The 14,359-nt window shown below is 41.8% G+C and overlaps 1 protein-coding gene across 1 annotated transcript in view; it reads right to left on the bottom strand.

Moving 5' to 3' along the window:
• LOC137422292 (receptor-type tyrosine-protein phosphatase delta-like) overlaps window positions 1-10,658 on the bottom strand; it is a 213,200-nt gene extending 202,542 nt beyond the window's left edge. Inside the window, exons 1-3 of the mRNA XM_068109042.2 lie at window positions 10,449-10,658; window positions 2,486-2,748; window positions 2,294-2,384 (exon numbers count right to left, since the gene is read on the bottom strand). Coding sequence (XP_067965143.2) covers window positions 2,294-2,384; window positions 2,486-2,748; window positions 10,449-10,658 — 564 coding nt within the window. The remainder of the gene's footprint in view (window positions 1-2,293; window positions 2,385-2,485; window positions 2,749-10,448) is intronic.
• Between the last annotated feature and the right edge of the window lie 3,701 nt (window positions 10,659-14,359).

The following is a 14,359-nucleotide window of genomic DNA, read 5'->3' as shown; positions in this document are numbered from 1 at the left end:
CGAGGTCTGTCATCTGCAGAGTTGTGGAGGGTGTCTCTGTCCACCAGGGCCGATATCGTCTGGTGTGAACAGCCAAGGCGACGTGCCACCTCATGGTAGCTCAGTCCGCCTTGCAGCATGCCCAGGGCACGCTGCCGTTGATCCCTTGACAATCGTGGCATGTTGATTGAAATGCCCATTTTGCAATGGCCTTTTTAAAGCCAATATCAAGACATCATGTGCAGCTCTTTAAAATCATCCCGTACCCCTTGGCTAATCACTGACAGTCAAAACGGCTGTTCAACAGCTGTGCTATGAAGTGACCATTGAAGGTTCAAGTGACCATCATTGACCGTTTTGTCTGACAGTGAGGACACTATTGTCCACAAATAAGTTCACACATTTACTACACGCAGTGTTATTGTTGATATTTAAAGGTTTCAAAGGTGGTAAGTTTCTTTTGCGTTTCAGTATATATATATGTTGTTTCAGACCCCATTACTGCAGTGGGTACCAGGAAACAAGTGCCTCATCAGCTACTGTATATATAAATGACTGCCACACATTAACCTGTCTGTGGTACAAAAAAACCAGTTCTGGGAGCACACAGGACCAATACAAATTTAACTGGAATGGCACTCAGAAGAGAGCCTGGTGAACAATTTACTTTTGTATCCCACTGATAGGCCGGATCTGGATTCGGACCTAAACCAAAATCTAATCGGCTTGTTCTTGTCACCTAACCAACTCTTCTGCCAAGTTTATTCATAACTCGTCCATAACTTTTTTTTATATCATGTCACATATCGCTTTTCACCCGGAAGAATCACTTACAAATTAAATAATTCTTGTAGCCGAATCCATATTCAGATCTTCACCAAAATTGAAACAATTAGTCTTTTTCAAACACTCAACCTCTCCACCAAGTTTCGTCCAAATCCACCCACAACATTTTGAGATATCATGCTATATATCATTTTGGCCACATCACTCAATGGTGAAGAATCACTTTAAAAATTCTACTAGCTGGATCCGGATCCGGATCTTCACCAAAATTGAATCGATTCTTCCTTGTCACACACACAACCTGTCGAACAAGTTTAGTCCAAATCCATCCATAACTTTATGAGATATCCTGATATATATTGGTTTTAGCCCTATCTCCCAATGGTGAAGAATGACTTAATGATTAGATAATTCTCATATCTGAATCCATATTCAGATCTTCACCCAAATCGAAAATATTTGTCCTTGTCAGACACCCAACTGTTTCATCAAGTTTCATCCAAATCCGTCCACAACTTTTTGAGATATCCTGATATATATCGTTTTTGGCCCTATCACCCAAAGGTGAAGAATCACTAAAAATTTTATCGTAGCCGGATGCGGATCTTCACCAAAATATAATAATTACGTCGTTGTCACATACGCTACATCTCTGCCAAATTTCGTCCGAATCTGTCCACAACTTTTTCAGATATCTTGTTCAGAAATGGACAAACGGACAGACAGGGGTGAAAACATACCCTTCATCCACCTTTGGTGGCGGAGGTAAAAAAAGACTTCTGGCTAAACAGTTGCATCCGCTCCACATATTAGGCATGAGCTTTGCAGATATTGGCTGCAGTATTATATTCCCAGTATTAGCTGCAATGCAATCCTACGGAGATGTAGCGGGCTGTGGCTCTGCTAAGCTCATGGGAGCCTATGCAACTGTAAGGCCAAAAGAGCCTTAAAAAAAAAAAAAAAAAAAAAAAAAAAAATACAGTATAAAAATGGCGTGGTTGGAATTATACATTTTTTTAAAGAAAGGCGCACCCAACCATAAAAGTAACTCGATCTTCTGTGTTAATTTAAGTAATAAATAAATTAGAGCACACCTGGTCGGTCTCAGGCTTGAGAGGGGTTGCTCTTGTTAATTTATTGCTTAAATTAGCAGAGTAGATCTAGTTACTTTTTTAGTTGGATGTGCCTTTGTTCTTTAATAAATTAATATGCAGGGTTTTCTGTAAGTAATAATTATAATTTACTATAAATACTGGGCTGCTCTTATAATTAAATGTACTTTAAATACTGTATGGAAATACTCTGTCATTATTACAGGTAGAACATAAAAATTTTTTTAGTTAAAAGCTTGGTTATTGCCATTCATATTACTTTTTGTTTGCTTTCAGATTAATCCATTATGGGCACGGTATGAGGTTTGGCAGTCGGTGATTGCAGATCAAATATAGTGACGGCAAGAAGCATAACACAACACCGAAGGGAATGTTCACAACACAAGTAGTTAATACAGTAATCAATAAGAACTGACCTCAATCAAGTCCATCTCGTCAGGTTGGTGTGAAGGCCTTGTTGGTTCACCATCTTCCATTAACAGTGGTACCACCACCAGGTAGTAGGTTCTGCAGACATGATGCATGGAGGCCAAGCTTGAGTGGCCAACTGCAAATCTCAGAATTTGCTTGTCTTTCTGTGTCTGCCCGTGAATTGGGGTTTTACTGACCTCACAGAGATGGTGGACAAATCCTGAGGCTGAGGCAAAGCCAGCGGCAATATTCCATCATGGCCCACTGTACCAATTGGGATGGGAGGTCCAGGAAGTAGGTGGGGTGCTGTTCTGATGGCCACTTCTTGCTGAAGTCCTCCTGCACTAGCTCCATGTCGTGTTAGACCAAGGAAATAGTCTGAATCAGGCCTGAGGCCTGTAACTAGGCCTCGCTGCGACTGGCCGTCCACAGCAACTGCTCGCCCATCACTAATGATGACCTGTGATGAGACAGTTATACCCAGTAACATAATTATCTTGATGATGATGAAGTTACAATGAGATTGCATGTATAGAAATATTTCACTTTGGAATATTATTAACCAATCATTCCTTTTATGTGCCCAAAGCAGAAATACATGGTCCAGAATAATATAAATACATGAGTAATGTTTAAAACAATTGTTTTTACGATGCCTTTGTTTTGCACATTCCATATATTATTTTGAAAACAAGGGTTACGCCTCGGTCCCCCGTCAGTGAAGTGATGCGAGTTGACAAAGTGGAAGACGCAAGGCGGCCATCTTGGATTTTGATGTGGCGACCCAATTTTCAATAGCGTTCTTCCGTATGCCTAGATACACCCACACACCAGACTAGAAGTTGGTACTTCGCTTATTTTTCAAGATATTCCGCTCACAAGGTTCAGACATACATGGCGGTGGCCATCTTGGATTTTGACGTGGGTTGCACCCACACACCAAATTAGAATTTGGTCCTTCGCTTATGCACGCACGTCCGCATGCACGCACGGACGGACGGACGCACGCACGGACGGACGGATGCACGGACAGAGGGGAAAACCATAGTCCCCATTTCGCTCCGCGGTGCGACGGGGGACAATAAACAGCATTTATAAATGTGTAAATAGCAAGAACAGGGTCATTTTATAATTTCATTCAATACTTTGTGTGTCTGCCCTTTGCCTTCTTGAGAGCCATCACTCTTTCACCCATGCTTCTTGTTTACAACTTTAATGTTCTTACAAGACATTTAATTTAGCACTCTTACAGGAATATTGTGGTAAATATCATCAAGTAATACTGTTGTGGAAATGACTCCTCGGGGTTAACATTGCTTCGCATAGTTTAGTTATCTCCCATAGTGAATGGATTAGAATAAGTGTGAGGTGATGTAGTCGTGATATTAGATATGCGTCACTTTGTGTATAGACAGACGTGGTCCACCCTTCCTAATGTGTGTGTCTCAAAATCGCTATCCCTTCAAACCTGCATTTAATGTTTTTACTTTTGTAATGTCTTTGGTTTTATTTTAAAGCATCCTTGTAGGCCATTAAGCACCAGTTTAGGTGTGAAAGTAGCGTGCCAGTCTTGTCCAAGTACAAAGCAGGTGGCCAGACTCAACCTGTGGAGAAATGCGTGAGGTCTCTGTTCAAGTTGTCGCGCAGGGCCATGCCACCACCCAGCCATCCCCTCTCGTCTATTCTTAGACCGTATCAAGGATAGCACTCCGGGACTGGGATACTGTTCTTCTTTGGTTCCTGCTGTGTCCCGCCGGGCACGGCCAGGGTATTTCTGTCTTATCTGCCTCTTATCTGTGGTCTATCTCACATGGACCGATTGGGCCTGATAAGGTATAGTCTATTTAAGGAATCTCCCATTCGTCATTGGTTTCGTAGCATGGTATGCAGTAGTGGGTAAGGGTTTTTATTATCATTATTGCCATTGATTGTTGTTAATGCTTCCCTGTATTTCCATGCCAGTATACCATCTATAATGAAATCCACTTGATTTCATGGTCAATTTGGGTGTTCGAACGCTGTTGCAACTTGGCATGTCTGTTGATGTACGAATTAGATATGGGTGACCAGCACCCACAACAAGACCGTGTCATGCATCTCACGACCCCGCCCGGTCATAATTAGAGATGTGGCACATGGCACCGACCAGCGTACTGCAATGGCTATCTTGGTTGTTCCACTTGGCACGGTATGGGGTGGATAGATCCGTGTTTCGACCCGTGGCGACTGAATCAGCCAGCCGTTGCAGCCGCTTTGATGCGGCCCACTGGGATTCATGCCAGGTCACTAGGATGACCTGACAGCTGTAAAAATACATTCCACAGTTCTGTAAGGTTAGTTGGGTTCCTCTTGTTCTTCTATGTTCCCAGGTAATCCCATATGGCCTCGATGGGACTCATGTCCTGATTTTGGGGTGGCCATTCTAACACTTAGAGCACATCAGCTGTAACCTTGTTCTCAAAATACTGTTTTACTATATTAGAAGTGTGTTTTGGATCATTATTTTGTGGGAATATTAATCCTCTTCTGATAAACTGATTTCCACTCGGACCATCATGGTGCTGCAGTATCTGCTTGCACTTCTCTTTTGTTGGCATCCCATTGATTTTAACAGGTTTTCCGACACCAAAAGGTGAGATACAACCCCAGACAGTTATAGAGCATCCCCCGTGTTTAACAGTAGGCTGAAAACTTTGCATATTATAATGTTCTCCAGGTCTTGGGTGTTCGACTGGCATCTCTAAGATGCAACAATTTCTAACTTGGATTCATTATTAGATTAAACAATTCTTCCATTATTCAGTCGTCCAATATTGGGTTTGCCTAGCAAATTTCACTCTTTTCACCTGATTATGTGGTCTCATCGGTGGTTTATATGCTGCAACTCTGCCATCGAGACCTGTTGCAATCAATCAACCTGCGCACAGTGTTGGATGAGATGTCAATGTTCAGGCCTGCTCTCGTTTTATTTTTCAGCTACTGACTTGACTTTCTTATATCGTGTAAGCTGAGGAACCTCAAGTGCTTGTCTTGGCTTGTGGAGGTTCTTCTGGGTCTTTCTGGCCTTTTCTTGTCTTGTACGGAGCCAGTGTATTTCAGGCAATGCAAAGTGTACCTCACACCATTGTGGTACATCTTCCGCTTTTTTGTTTGTTATTTTCTTCCTAGTGTGTGTGCCCTTCTTCTTACAGAGCGTGGATCGTCACATGGAAATTGCACCACAAAAGTGAAAATAACCCAAACTTTTGTCCAGTGGTATATATAACTTACCATAAGCTTATTATCGGTTTCAATTGTGCCTCTGATTAATAATGACACATTATCATATTTGTCAATATTAATTGTCCATTTCTAAAATTAGATGACGACATGATGTAATATAATTGTTACAAGTTTGAAAAAGATGTGGTGTTTGGCCATTATATTAACATGACCCTTTGCTTAATGTTCAAATATCTTCACTCTGAAAACCACTAATATAGCATTGAATAGAGACATGTGTTTAACATTTTCTTTTGTTAATTTTGTGAAAGTTGTAATTTTGAGGACTCATGCTTCTGCTCAATTATTTTTTCCTTCTCAGCACGTATACTGATGTATTCATCGTATTTCCTTCAGTAGCTCAAAGTCCTGCCACCATCCAGTACTTGAAAAAAAAAAAAAAACAAATCATAATTTTCATTATAGATTTTACAGAATACAAATTTTTGTCAAATTTAAAGGACAATATTTTATTTGATGATGATGATGATGATGATGTTTATAATAATTGCTTGATGACTATTAAAAATATATTTTATTTTGTGTGCTAATCATATGACTTGGAGACTACTACACTTTGCAAATAGCATCTTGTTTATTTCATCTAATTTTAGGAACACATGATTGAGGCTCATGGAAGAACGAATTTACCAAATAAGGTAAAAAGGTAACGAACTGGCAGTGGGGCCACAGGTAGACGCAACCAGCAGGGGTTGTTGCAACAAATTGTTGGTTGTTTTCGAACAAACTGCTAAAAGAACTAAAACATCAATTACTTATTTTTATTTTCTATAAAATCAAACTTGCAGCACATCACTGAATCAGAAGTTAATTTGTGCTGTTAACATTGCATTGTGATTTGAGGACTCATGCTTCTGATTATGTGGATATGCAACAGAGTAGTTAAAAAATAAATTTCATTTCAGATATTCTTCTTCAATCGGTGCAAGTCATACCAAAATATAAATATACTTGTGCCTTTTTTTGAACTTCCATTTACCTTGTGTTTACGGCAGCATGTATGGAGTGCATTAGTATTCCATTCGGATGTCGAATTGTCTGGCATAAAATTGCCATCAGTACAATGAAGTCATTTGTCTGGTGAGACGGAAAATTAATGGAGCATTATTTTCCTTTGCTGAAATGACTTGGATGTTTGTTTCATAAAATAAGAGGGCGGTTGCAAATAAATAATCTGAATATTTCAAAGAAATGTTGACCAAATGCAATTGTGATGATTAAGTCAGCAATTAGGAAACAGTGCAAAGGGAAAGCCTGGTGATTTGCATAAACCATTTTTGTTAAGAATTCTTTTACCCATTTTGCTATAGGAGGTAAAAATACACCAATTAAAATTCGGCAGCACCACTTGATCATCCTGTTGTGGGTTTTCCATGCAATATCTATATATATATATATATATATATATATATATATATATAATTATATATAAATAAATATATACACATACATATATATATATATATTGTTATGGTTTTCCACCGCCCTTCTTACCCTTACCAAGGGGGGATTACGCCCCATTGTTCTTTCTGGGCCTGGCGTAACCGAGACTTGAAACGCCTCTTCTGGGCAAACGCAAGGTAGGGTTTCGGGACCAAGTCTCGCTCGTACCTAAATACCTGCGCCGCCACGGAAGCGGGGAACCAAGCCTCGCACGAGCCACGTGTAATTTGAGTACACCGAGCGGATTGCGTACCACGTGGTCCGTGCAGTCACCGTGAATATTGGACCCCGATTAGAGCGGTTCTATTCGTACCACGCTTAGTCAATGATGGAAAACACAAGACGATCGAATAAAAGGAATAACAAGATTTCATTATTATTTACACGTACAGTCACGTGAAAAAGTAAGTACACCCCATGTAAAGTTTTGACTTTTTCAACATATTTCTACATACAGCTATTTGATCTTCATTTCAACAATATTGATAGATAAAGGTGATATAACATAACAAATATCATGAAACATTTACATTTTGTAGTCCATTGTATAATTTAAATAAACATAAATGCAAATTTCGCATGTGGAAAAAGTAAGTACACCCTTGGCTCTAATAGGTGGTATTGCCCCTTTGGCAGAACAACCTCAAGTAGGCGTTTCTTATAACTGTCTACCAGTCTCTGACAACGACTGGGATAAATTTTTGCCCACTCCTCCATGCAGAATTCTTTCAGCTGTGCGATGTTTGAGGGGTTTCTTGCATGCACAGCTCGTTTCAAATCCCCCCACAACATCTCAATGGGATTTAGATCCGGGCTTTGACTTGGCCATTCCAGAACCCTCCATTTCTTTCTTTTCAGCCATTCCTTGGTGGATTTACTGGTATGTATAGGGGTCATTGTCATGTTGCAAGGTCCACCTTCGGTTGAGCTTCAACTTTCCAACAGATGGCCTCACATTATAATCAAGCACCCTCTGGTAAAATGAAGAATTCATAGTGGATTCTATGATGGTGAGCTGCCCAGGCCCTGATGCAGCAAAGCTGCCCCAAACCATAATATTTCCACCACCATGCTTTACAGTTGGTATCAGGTTCTTGTGGTCAAATGCTGTCTTTGGTTTTTGCCAAACATGTCTTCTGGTACTGTGGCCAAATAGCTCTACCTTTGACTCATCTGTAGAGAGCACATTGTTTCAGAAGTGCTGGTCTTTGCCTTGGTGTTCAATGGCAAACTTTAGTCTTGCCCTGATGTTCTTTCTGGACAGCAAAGGTTTCCTCCTGGCACACCTCCCATGCAGATCAAATTTGTGCAGCCTCTTTCTAATGGTAGACTCGTGCACTTTGACATCAACAGTGGCAAGAGCTACCTGTAGGTCACGTGATGACATTCTGGGGTTCTTAGAGACTTCTTTCAGCATCTTGCGATCTGCTCTCAGGCTGAACTTGCTGGGGTGGCCTGGCCTGAACAAGTTGGCAGTTATTTGGCATCCTCTCCACTTGTAGATGATCTTCCGGACAGTCGAATGATTGATTTCAAATTGTTTGGAGATCTTATGAAATCCCTTCCCAGACTCGTAGGCATCTATAACCTTCTTTCTGAAGGCCTCAGAGAGCTCTTTTGATCTAGGCATGGTGACGCCGCACACTTCAACAACAAAGAGTAAACCAAACTAAATGTCTGAGGTTTAAATAAGACAGGTTCCTCCAAGATCCTCTCCAACGATGTTCTAATCATTTGCACCTGGGCTGGTGCACCTGATTCTAATTTTAGGTATTTGAAGTAGTGATAAATGTCGGGGTGTACTTAATTTTTCCACATGCGAAATTTGCATTTATGTTTATTTAAATTATACAATGGACTACAAAATGTAAATGTTTCATGATATTTGTTATATTATATCACCTTTATCTATCAATATTGTTGAAATGAAGATCAAATAGCTGTATGTTGAAATATGTTGAAAATGTCCAAACTTTACAAGGGGTGTACTTACTTTTTCACGTGACTGTATATATATACACACGGTTGGGATCATACATTTAGTTAAGAAACATGGTGCATCCAAACAGAAAATTGTATTGAGATCTAGCCTACCAGTTTTATAACAAACTAATGAGAGGAGACTCTCCTCAAGTGATGTTTCATCTCTCGTTTCAGGCCAAACAGCTTTCGCAGGAAAACAAGTGTCAGAGATTAAGTAAATAAACCCTCAACATTTGACTTTGCACCAATCAAGTTTGAAGCAAAAATATCTATAAAGGCAGCAGAAATATATAAATTGGCATAAGACTGACATCTTATGAAATATGTAGACGGGTCTGATTGTGGCTTAGTTGACATTGAACCTTTGCAAGTCTTTTTCAATCAATCTAAATTGTTTTTCATCAGCCTGACTTTAAAACATTGTTAGAAAAAAAAACCGCAAACATGTCAGATAGTTAGTTTTCTCATTGGTTGAAGCCTCCACATTTCTCCAACTCATTTTCCAATTACGTGCTTTGTATAATAGTGAGGCATATATGTACATACATCGCCAATTAAGTGTTCTTTAATTTTGACATAATCCGTACATGCATGATTACATTTGAATTGAAATTTCACAGAGGCAAGATGACAGGAAAAGTCTTCCCTGACGTTTATGTAACAAAGATATACTAAATCTTACACATCCTTGGCTAAAATTTGAGGCATAAGAAATATATGAAGACTGTATTTGCGGGAATTGAGTAATACTCGTTGATAGTACAGACTGTGAGTGTTTGTGTGTGCATTTGCTGGCATATGCATGTGTGTGCACACAAATAAGCATACATGCTTGCACCCATGGGCTATACAAACACACGTGCATCCATAAACATACACATGTGCACCCATGGGGTACACACTCACATGTGCACCTCCAAACATATGCATGTGCACCCATACACATATGCACGTGCACCCATACACATATGCACGTGTACCCATAAACATACGCACGTGCACCCATACACACGTACATGTGTTGTACATCTGTTGTACAGTGGTATGTTATGTACACACGTCATGTGCGTGACATATTGCACATATTTTGTACACACACACACGCACACACACACACACACACACACACACACCTAAGATTTAATGACTCAAAATATCAAGATGCTAGATGCACCACCAATTGCTACACACCAAAATGTGAAAGATACCCACAGGGGGCTTAACTTACTTAATGTCTTTCAAATAAATCTTTAGTCATTAATAAAGCATCTCTGTTCAATTGCGTTTGACCAGCATCTGATTTTTTTTAACGCTGAACTAGCTGTTGCCCTCGCAACCCAGTGATGCTGGTCCAGATGTCTCCTGTGAATTGTTTATTTCATGGGGCTGTTTAAGTCATCATGAAAAAGTCAAAGGCTGTCAAAATGTCCGGGTAAGAGCGTTCTGACTTACCTTGAGAGACTCTTGTTTTGCAGAACTCTTTGGATTCTCCCAAGTCAGCAGCACAGAACTCTGGGTCACTGACTTGGCTCGAAAATTTTTCACAAAGGCTTCCCGGTCGAAGGAGGAGGCAGGAAGAACGATGGGGAACGTCGTGTGAGGAGGTGGAAAGAATAAGGAAGGATGGCAATGGCAAAAAGGAAAGAGATAAAAGAATGGCATGAAGAAGATGGTGACAAAGAAATTCCAGTTAATAGAGGCAAAATGACATGGTCATTGAAAAAAACAATAAAGACAATTATTTTGAATTTTGTCCGCTCAGAGATTTTGTTGTTACAAAAAGTTGAAAGCTTCAACAGACAGAATTATAGTGATTAGCTTTCCATCCTGCTTTAGTATTGTGCACTCTGCTGTCTTGTGAAAGCCTACATGTGGTCAGGCTTTCGCACCAAACATGGCAGCAAGCCAATTACAAGCAATTGCTAAAACAGACAATCAATATATATATATATATATTGTTACGGTTTTCCACCGCCCTTCCTACCCTTATACCCTTACCAAGGGGAGATTAAGCCCCTTGTTCTTTCTGGGCCGGCGTAACCGAGACTTGAAACGCCCCTCCTGGGCAATCGCAAGGTAGGGTTTCGGGACAAGTCTCACACGTACCTAAATACCTGCGCCGCGACGGAAGCGGGGAACCAAGCCTCCACGAGCCACGTGTAATTTGGGTACACTGAGCGGATTGCGTACCACGTGGTCCGTGCATTTACCGTTAGTATTTTTTTTTTTTTGTATACTGAATCGAGGCTCGTGAAAGAGCTAACATTTATTTCACAAACAAATCAACCAGACAAACAAAATATACAAAAGAGGGAGCGGAAGCCAAGATGGGGAGAGAAGGGGAAGCACACAACCACAACATTTGAGAGCAGGGAGAAGTGTGGGAGGGAGAGGGCTTGGGGGCAGGAGGCGTGGGAAGGGGAGGGGGGGGGGGGAGAGGTATAAAACACATGGGGACCGAAATTAGCAGGGGTAGAAAATAAATAAATGTCTCCCTACTCTCCTACCGGCGATATTGGAACCCGATTCGAGTGGTTCTATTCGTACCATGTTTAGTCAATGATGGAAAACACGAGACAGTCGAATAAAGGAAGAACACTATTTAATTACTATTTACACAAGTATGTACAAGTCGGTAGAAAGCAGACACAGAGCAGAACTTAAGCAGTCTTATATAAATCCCAGACACGGGTCCGATCACACTCACAAAGGGGAAATGCAGGTAAGATGGTGTTCACGCGCTGCCTTGGTCGTCCAGGAACGGCTTCGCCCAGCGTGGCTCTCCACGGTCACAGCACGTCCCGCGAAGATGGCAAGCAGGCGGTGGAAGGGACCCTTGTTGCGCGTCTCTCGAACAAAGGGGCAGATGAGGCAGGCGGTCTTCCACAGCGCGTTGAGTTACCGGTGCGCTATCACTCGCGTAACCCAATCGAGGCTCTGCCTCAAGCTCAACCGAGCGTCCAATTTGTAAGTGTGCTATATATATATATATATAGTGTTGCGGTTTTGAGTTTTGTACAATAAAGGTTAAATTTCCCCCTCATTGTTTAGTCACACAAACAACACGTAGCCTCACGATAGTTCAGTTATTTCATAGTATGTGTGAGAATAGTCCTTTTCCTGTGTTAGTTTTGCGTTGAGTAGAATAATGAGAGTTAGGTCCTTTTCATACTTCCATTGCCTTATGCCTCTTATGCCTCTTTGTGCTGCCTTTGGCTTTTTGGCGCGAATTAACACGAGGCAGGCCTAGCGGGTCGGGTCGGGATCGAATGAGGATGGCAAAGAAGCTGACGGTAAGCGCAAGCCGCCAATCAGGGATCAAAGGGAGTGGCTGCGGCAATGCATCACAGGGCGTGGTTGGAACGTTTGAGAAGGCTCAGGGCATGGCAAATATAACCCGTTGCGCAAAGCCCCCAAGAGGAGAGAGAGAGAAGAGTCGAGGTCAGCAGAGCAGCAGTTCGGAGCAGGAGTTGAGTGCGGGGAGGCTCGAGTATTGATGAGAGTTACGAGATCAGAGAAAGACGCGCATGAACCGGGTAAAAGCGCTCATATTAAAGTGGCGCTCGGTTGAGCTTAAGGCCGAGCCTATATTGCATTGGGTTACGTGAGTGATAGCCGCCGTTCCTGGACGACCAAGGCAGCGCGTGGACACCATTCTGCCTGCAATTTCCCTGTGTGAGTGTGATCGGGCCCGCGTCTGGGCTTTAAGCATAAGACTGATTAAGTTCTGCTCTGTGTCTGCTTTCTACCGACTTGTACATTGTGTAAATAATAATAATAAAATCCTGTTATTCCTTTATTCGACCGCCTCGTGATTTCCCTCATTGACTAAGCGTGGTACGAATAGAACCGCTCTAATCGGGGTCCAATATTAACGGTGACTGCACGGACCACGTGGTACGCAATCCGCTCGGTGTACTCAAATTACACGTGGCTCATGCGAGGCTTGGTTCCCCGCTTCCGTGGTGGCGCAGGTATTTAGATACGAGCGAGACTTGGTCACGAAACCCTACCTTGCGTTTGCCCGGAAGAGGCGTTTCAAGTCTCGGTTACGCCGGCCCAGAAAGACGAAGGGGCTTAATCCCCCCTTGGTAAGGGTAGGAAGGGCCGTGGAAAACCATAACAATATATATATACAAGCAAAGGTACTCGGCGTTGCCCGGGTTCCAAATATGTAGAAAGTAAATGACTTGACTTATAGCGAGTTGTTATGTAGTTCATGTTGTATGTAATTATATGTACATAACATCGAAACTTGCTATAAGTTGTCATTTAAGTTAAAAAAGAGTGAGTGAGTTGGTGATTTAGGTCCAAGTTCAATCCATTTAGGGACTATATCTCAGAACGGGCCACATTTGGTGGTTTCACAAATTTTTGCCACTGCTGGGATTGGAATGCAGATCGTCTGCGTGGTAAGCAAGCACATGGTCTACTGGGCCACCAGCGCTGCCTAGGTAAAATATTAACAGACGTGTGTTTTAGTCAGCAAGAGCTCTGGGGTAGACAACATTTCTTGTTCTGCCGTTTGGTGCTCTGATGAAAAGATGTGTGCTTGCCCCAACACGTGGGCATGCAACGTGGAGTTGACCATGAGAGAAACATGGACTTGTCAGTTCAACTCCAGCAACCTTGAGAGACTATCCCTGAGACTTGTTGATGGTCATAGCAAATGATAGTCTCACTGGAAACTGAAGGCGCTTGAACTGAAATGGCATATCTGTTGGGATGATGGGAATCCGTGGAATAAAAACATCCTCTCCCTTGGCACAACCAGTCATAATGGTGGCTTCGATCACATGGGGCATAAGAGTTTTGACAGCGAGTCTTGTACCGTTACAGAGTTTTGGTGCATCCAAAATTCGTAGCAACATAATGGGGGCTCCCACTTTCAGTTGCAGATTGTGAGGAGGAACACCAGTGAGGTGAAGAGAGTTTAGAAACTCTGTTGGATAGTTGACAGCATCGTCGAGATCAACTACAGTGTCAACTGACTTGTACCATGTGGATTGGTCTGGTAGCTGTTGAATGATGGTGGCATTAATATCCTGAACAATGCCATTTTTGGGAGCAAGGGTGGCACATTCACAAAGCCACTCATGGTTTTTATAATTCTGTGAGAGGCTAGGATAAACCTTAAATAGCATTTCTTCAGATGTTTTGATGATTGTTCCACAATTTGGGGGTATTGTGACATCTCCAGTCTCAGTGTCTCCTGGTAGCTGACCATTGCCCAGTTGAAGCAAAACCTTTGGAAACTGGGCTGCTGAGACATCTCTATTAAGTGCAACTCTCATGTTGGTAGAAAGATGGAGTTTTCCACTCGTCTCCAAATATAGGATTCTTTGAGGCATGCTCTCAACTCA

Source organism: Myxine glutinosa, chromosome 2, assembly GCF_964187855.1.
Source record: "Myxine glutinosa chromosome 2, kmMyxGlut1.1, whole genome shotgun sequence".
Classification (NCBI taxonomy): Eukaryota; Metazoa; Chordata; class Myxini; order Myxiniformes; family Myxinidae; genus Myxine; species Myxine glutinosa.
The sequence above is the reverse complement of the archived record's forward strand: the minus strand, read 5'-3'. Positions and strand labels throughout refer to the sequence as shown.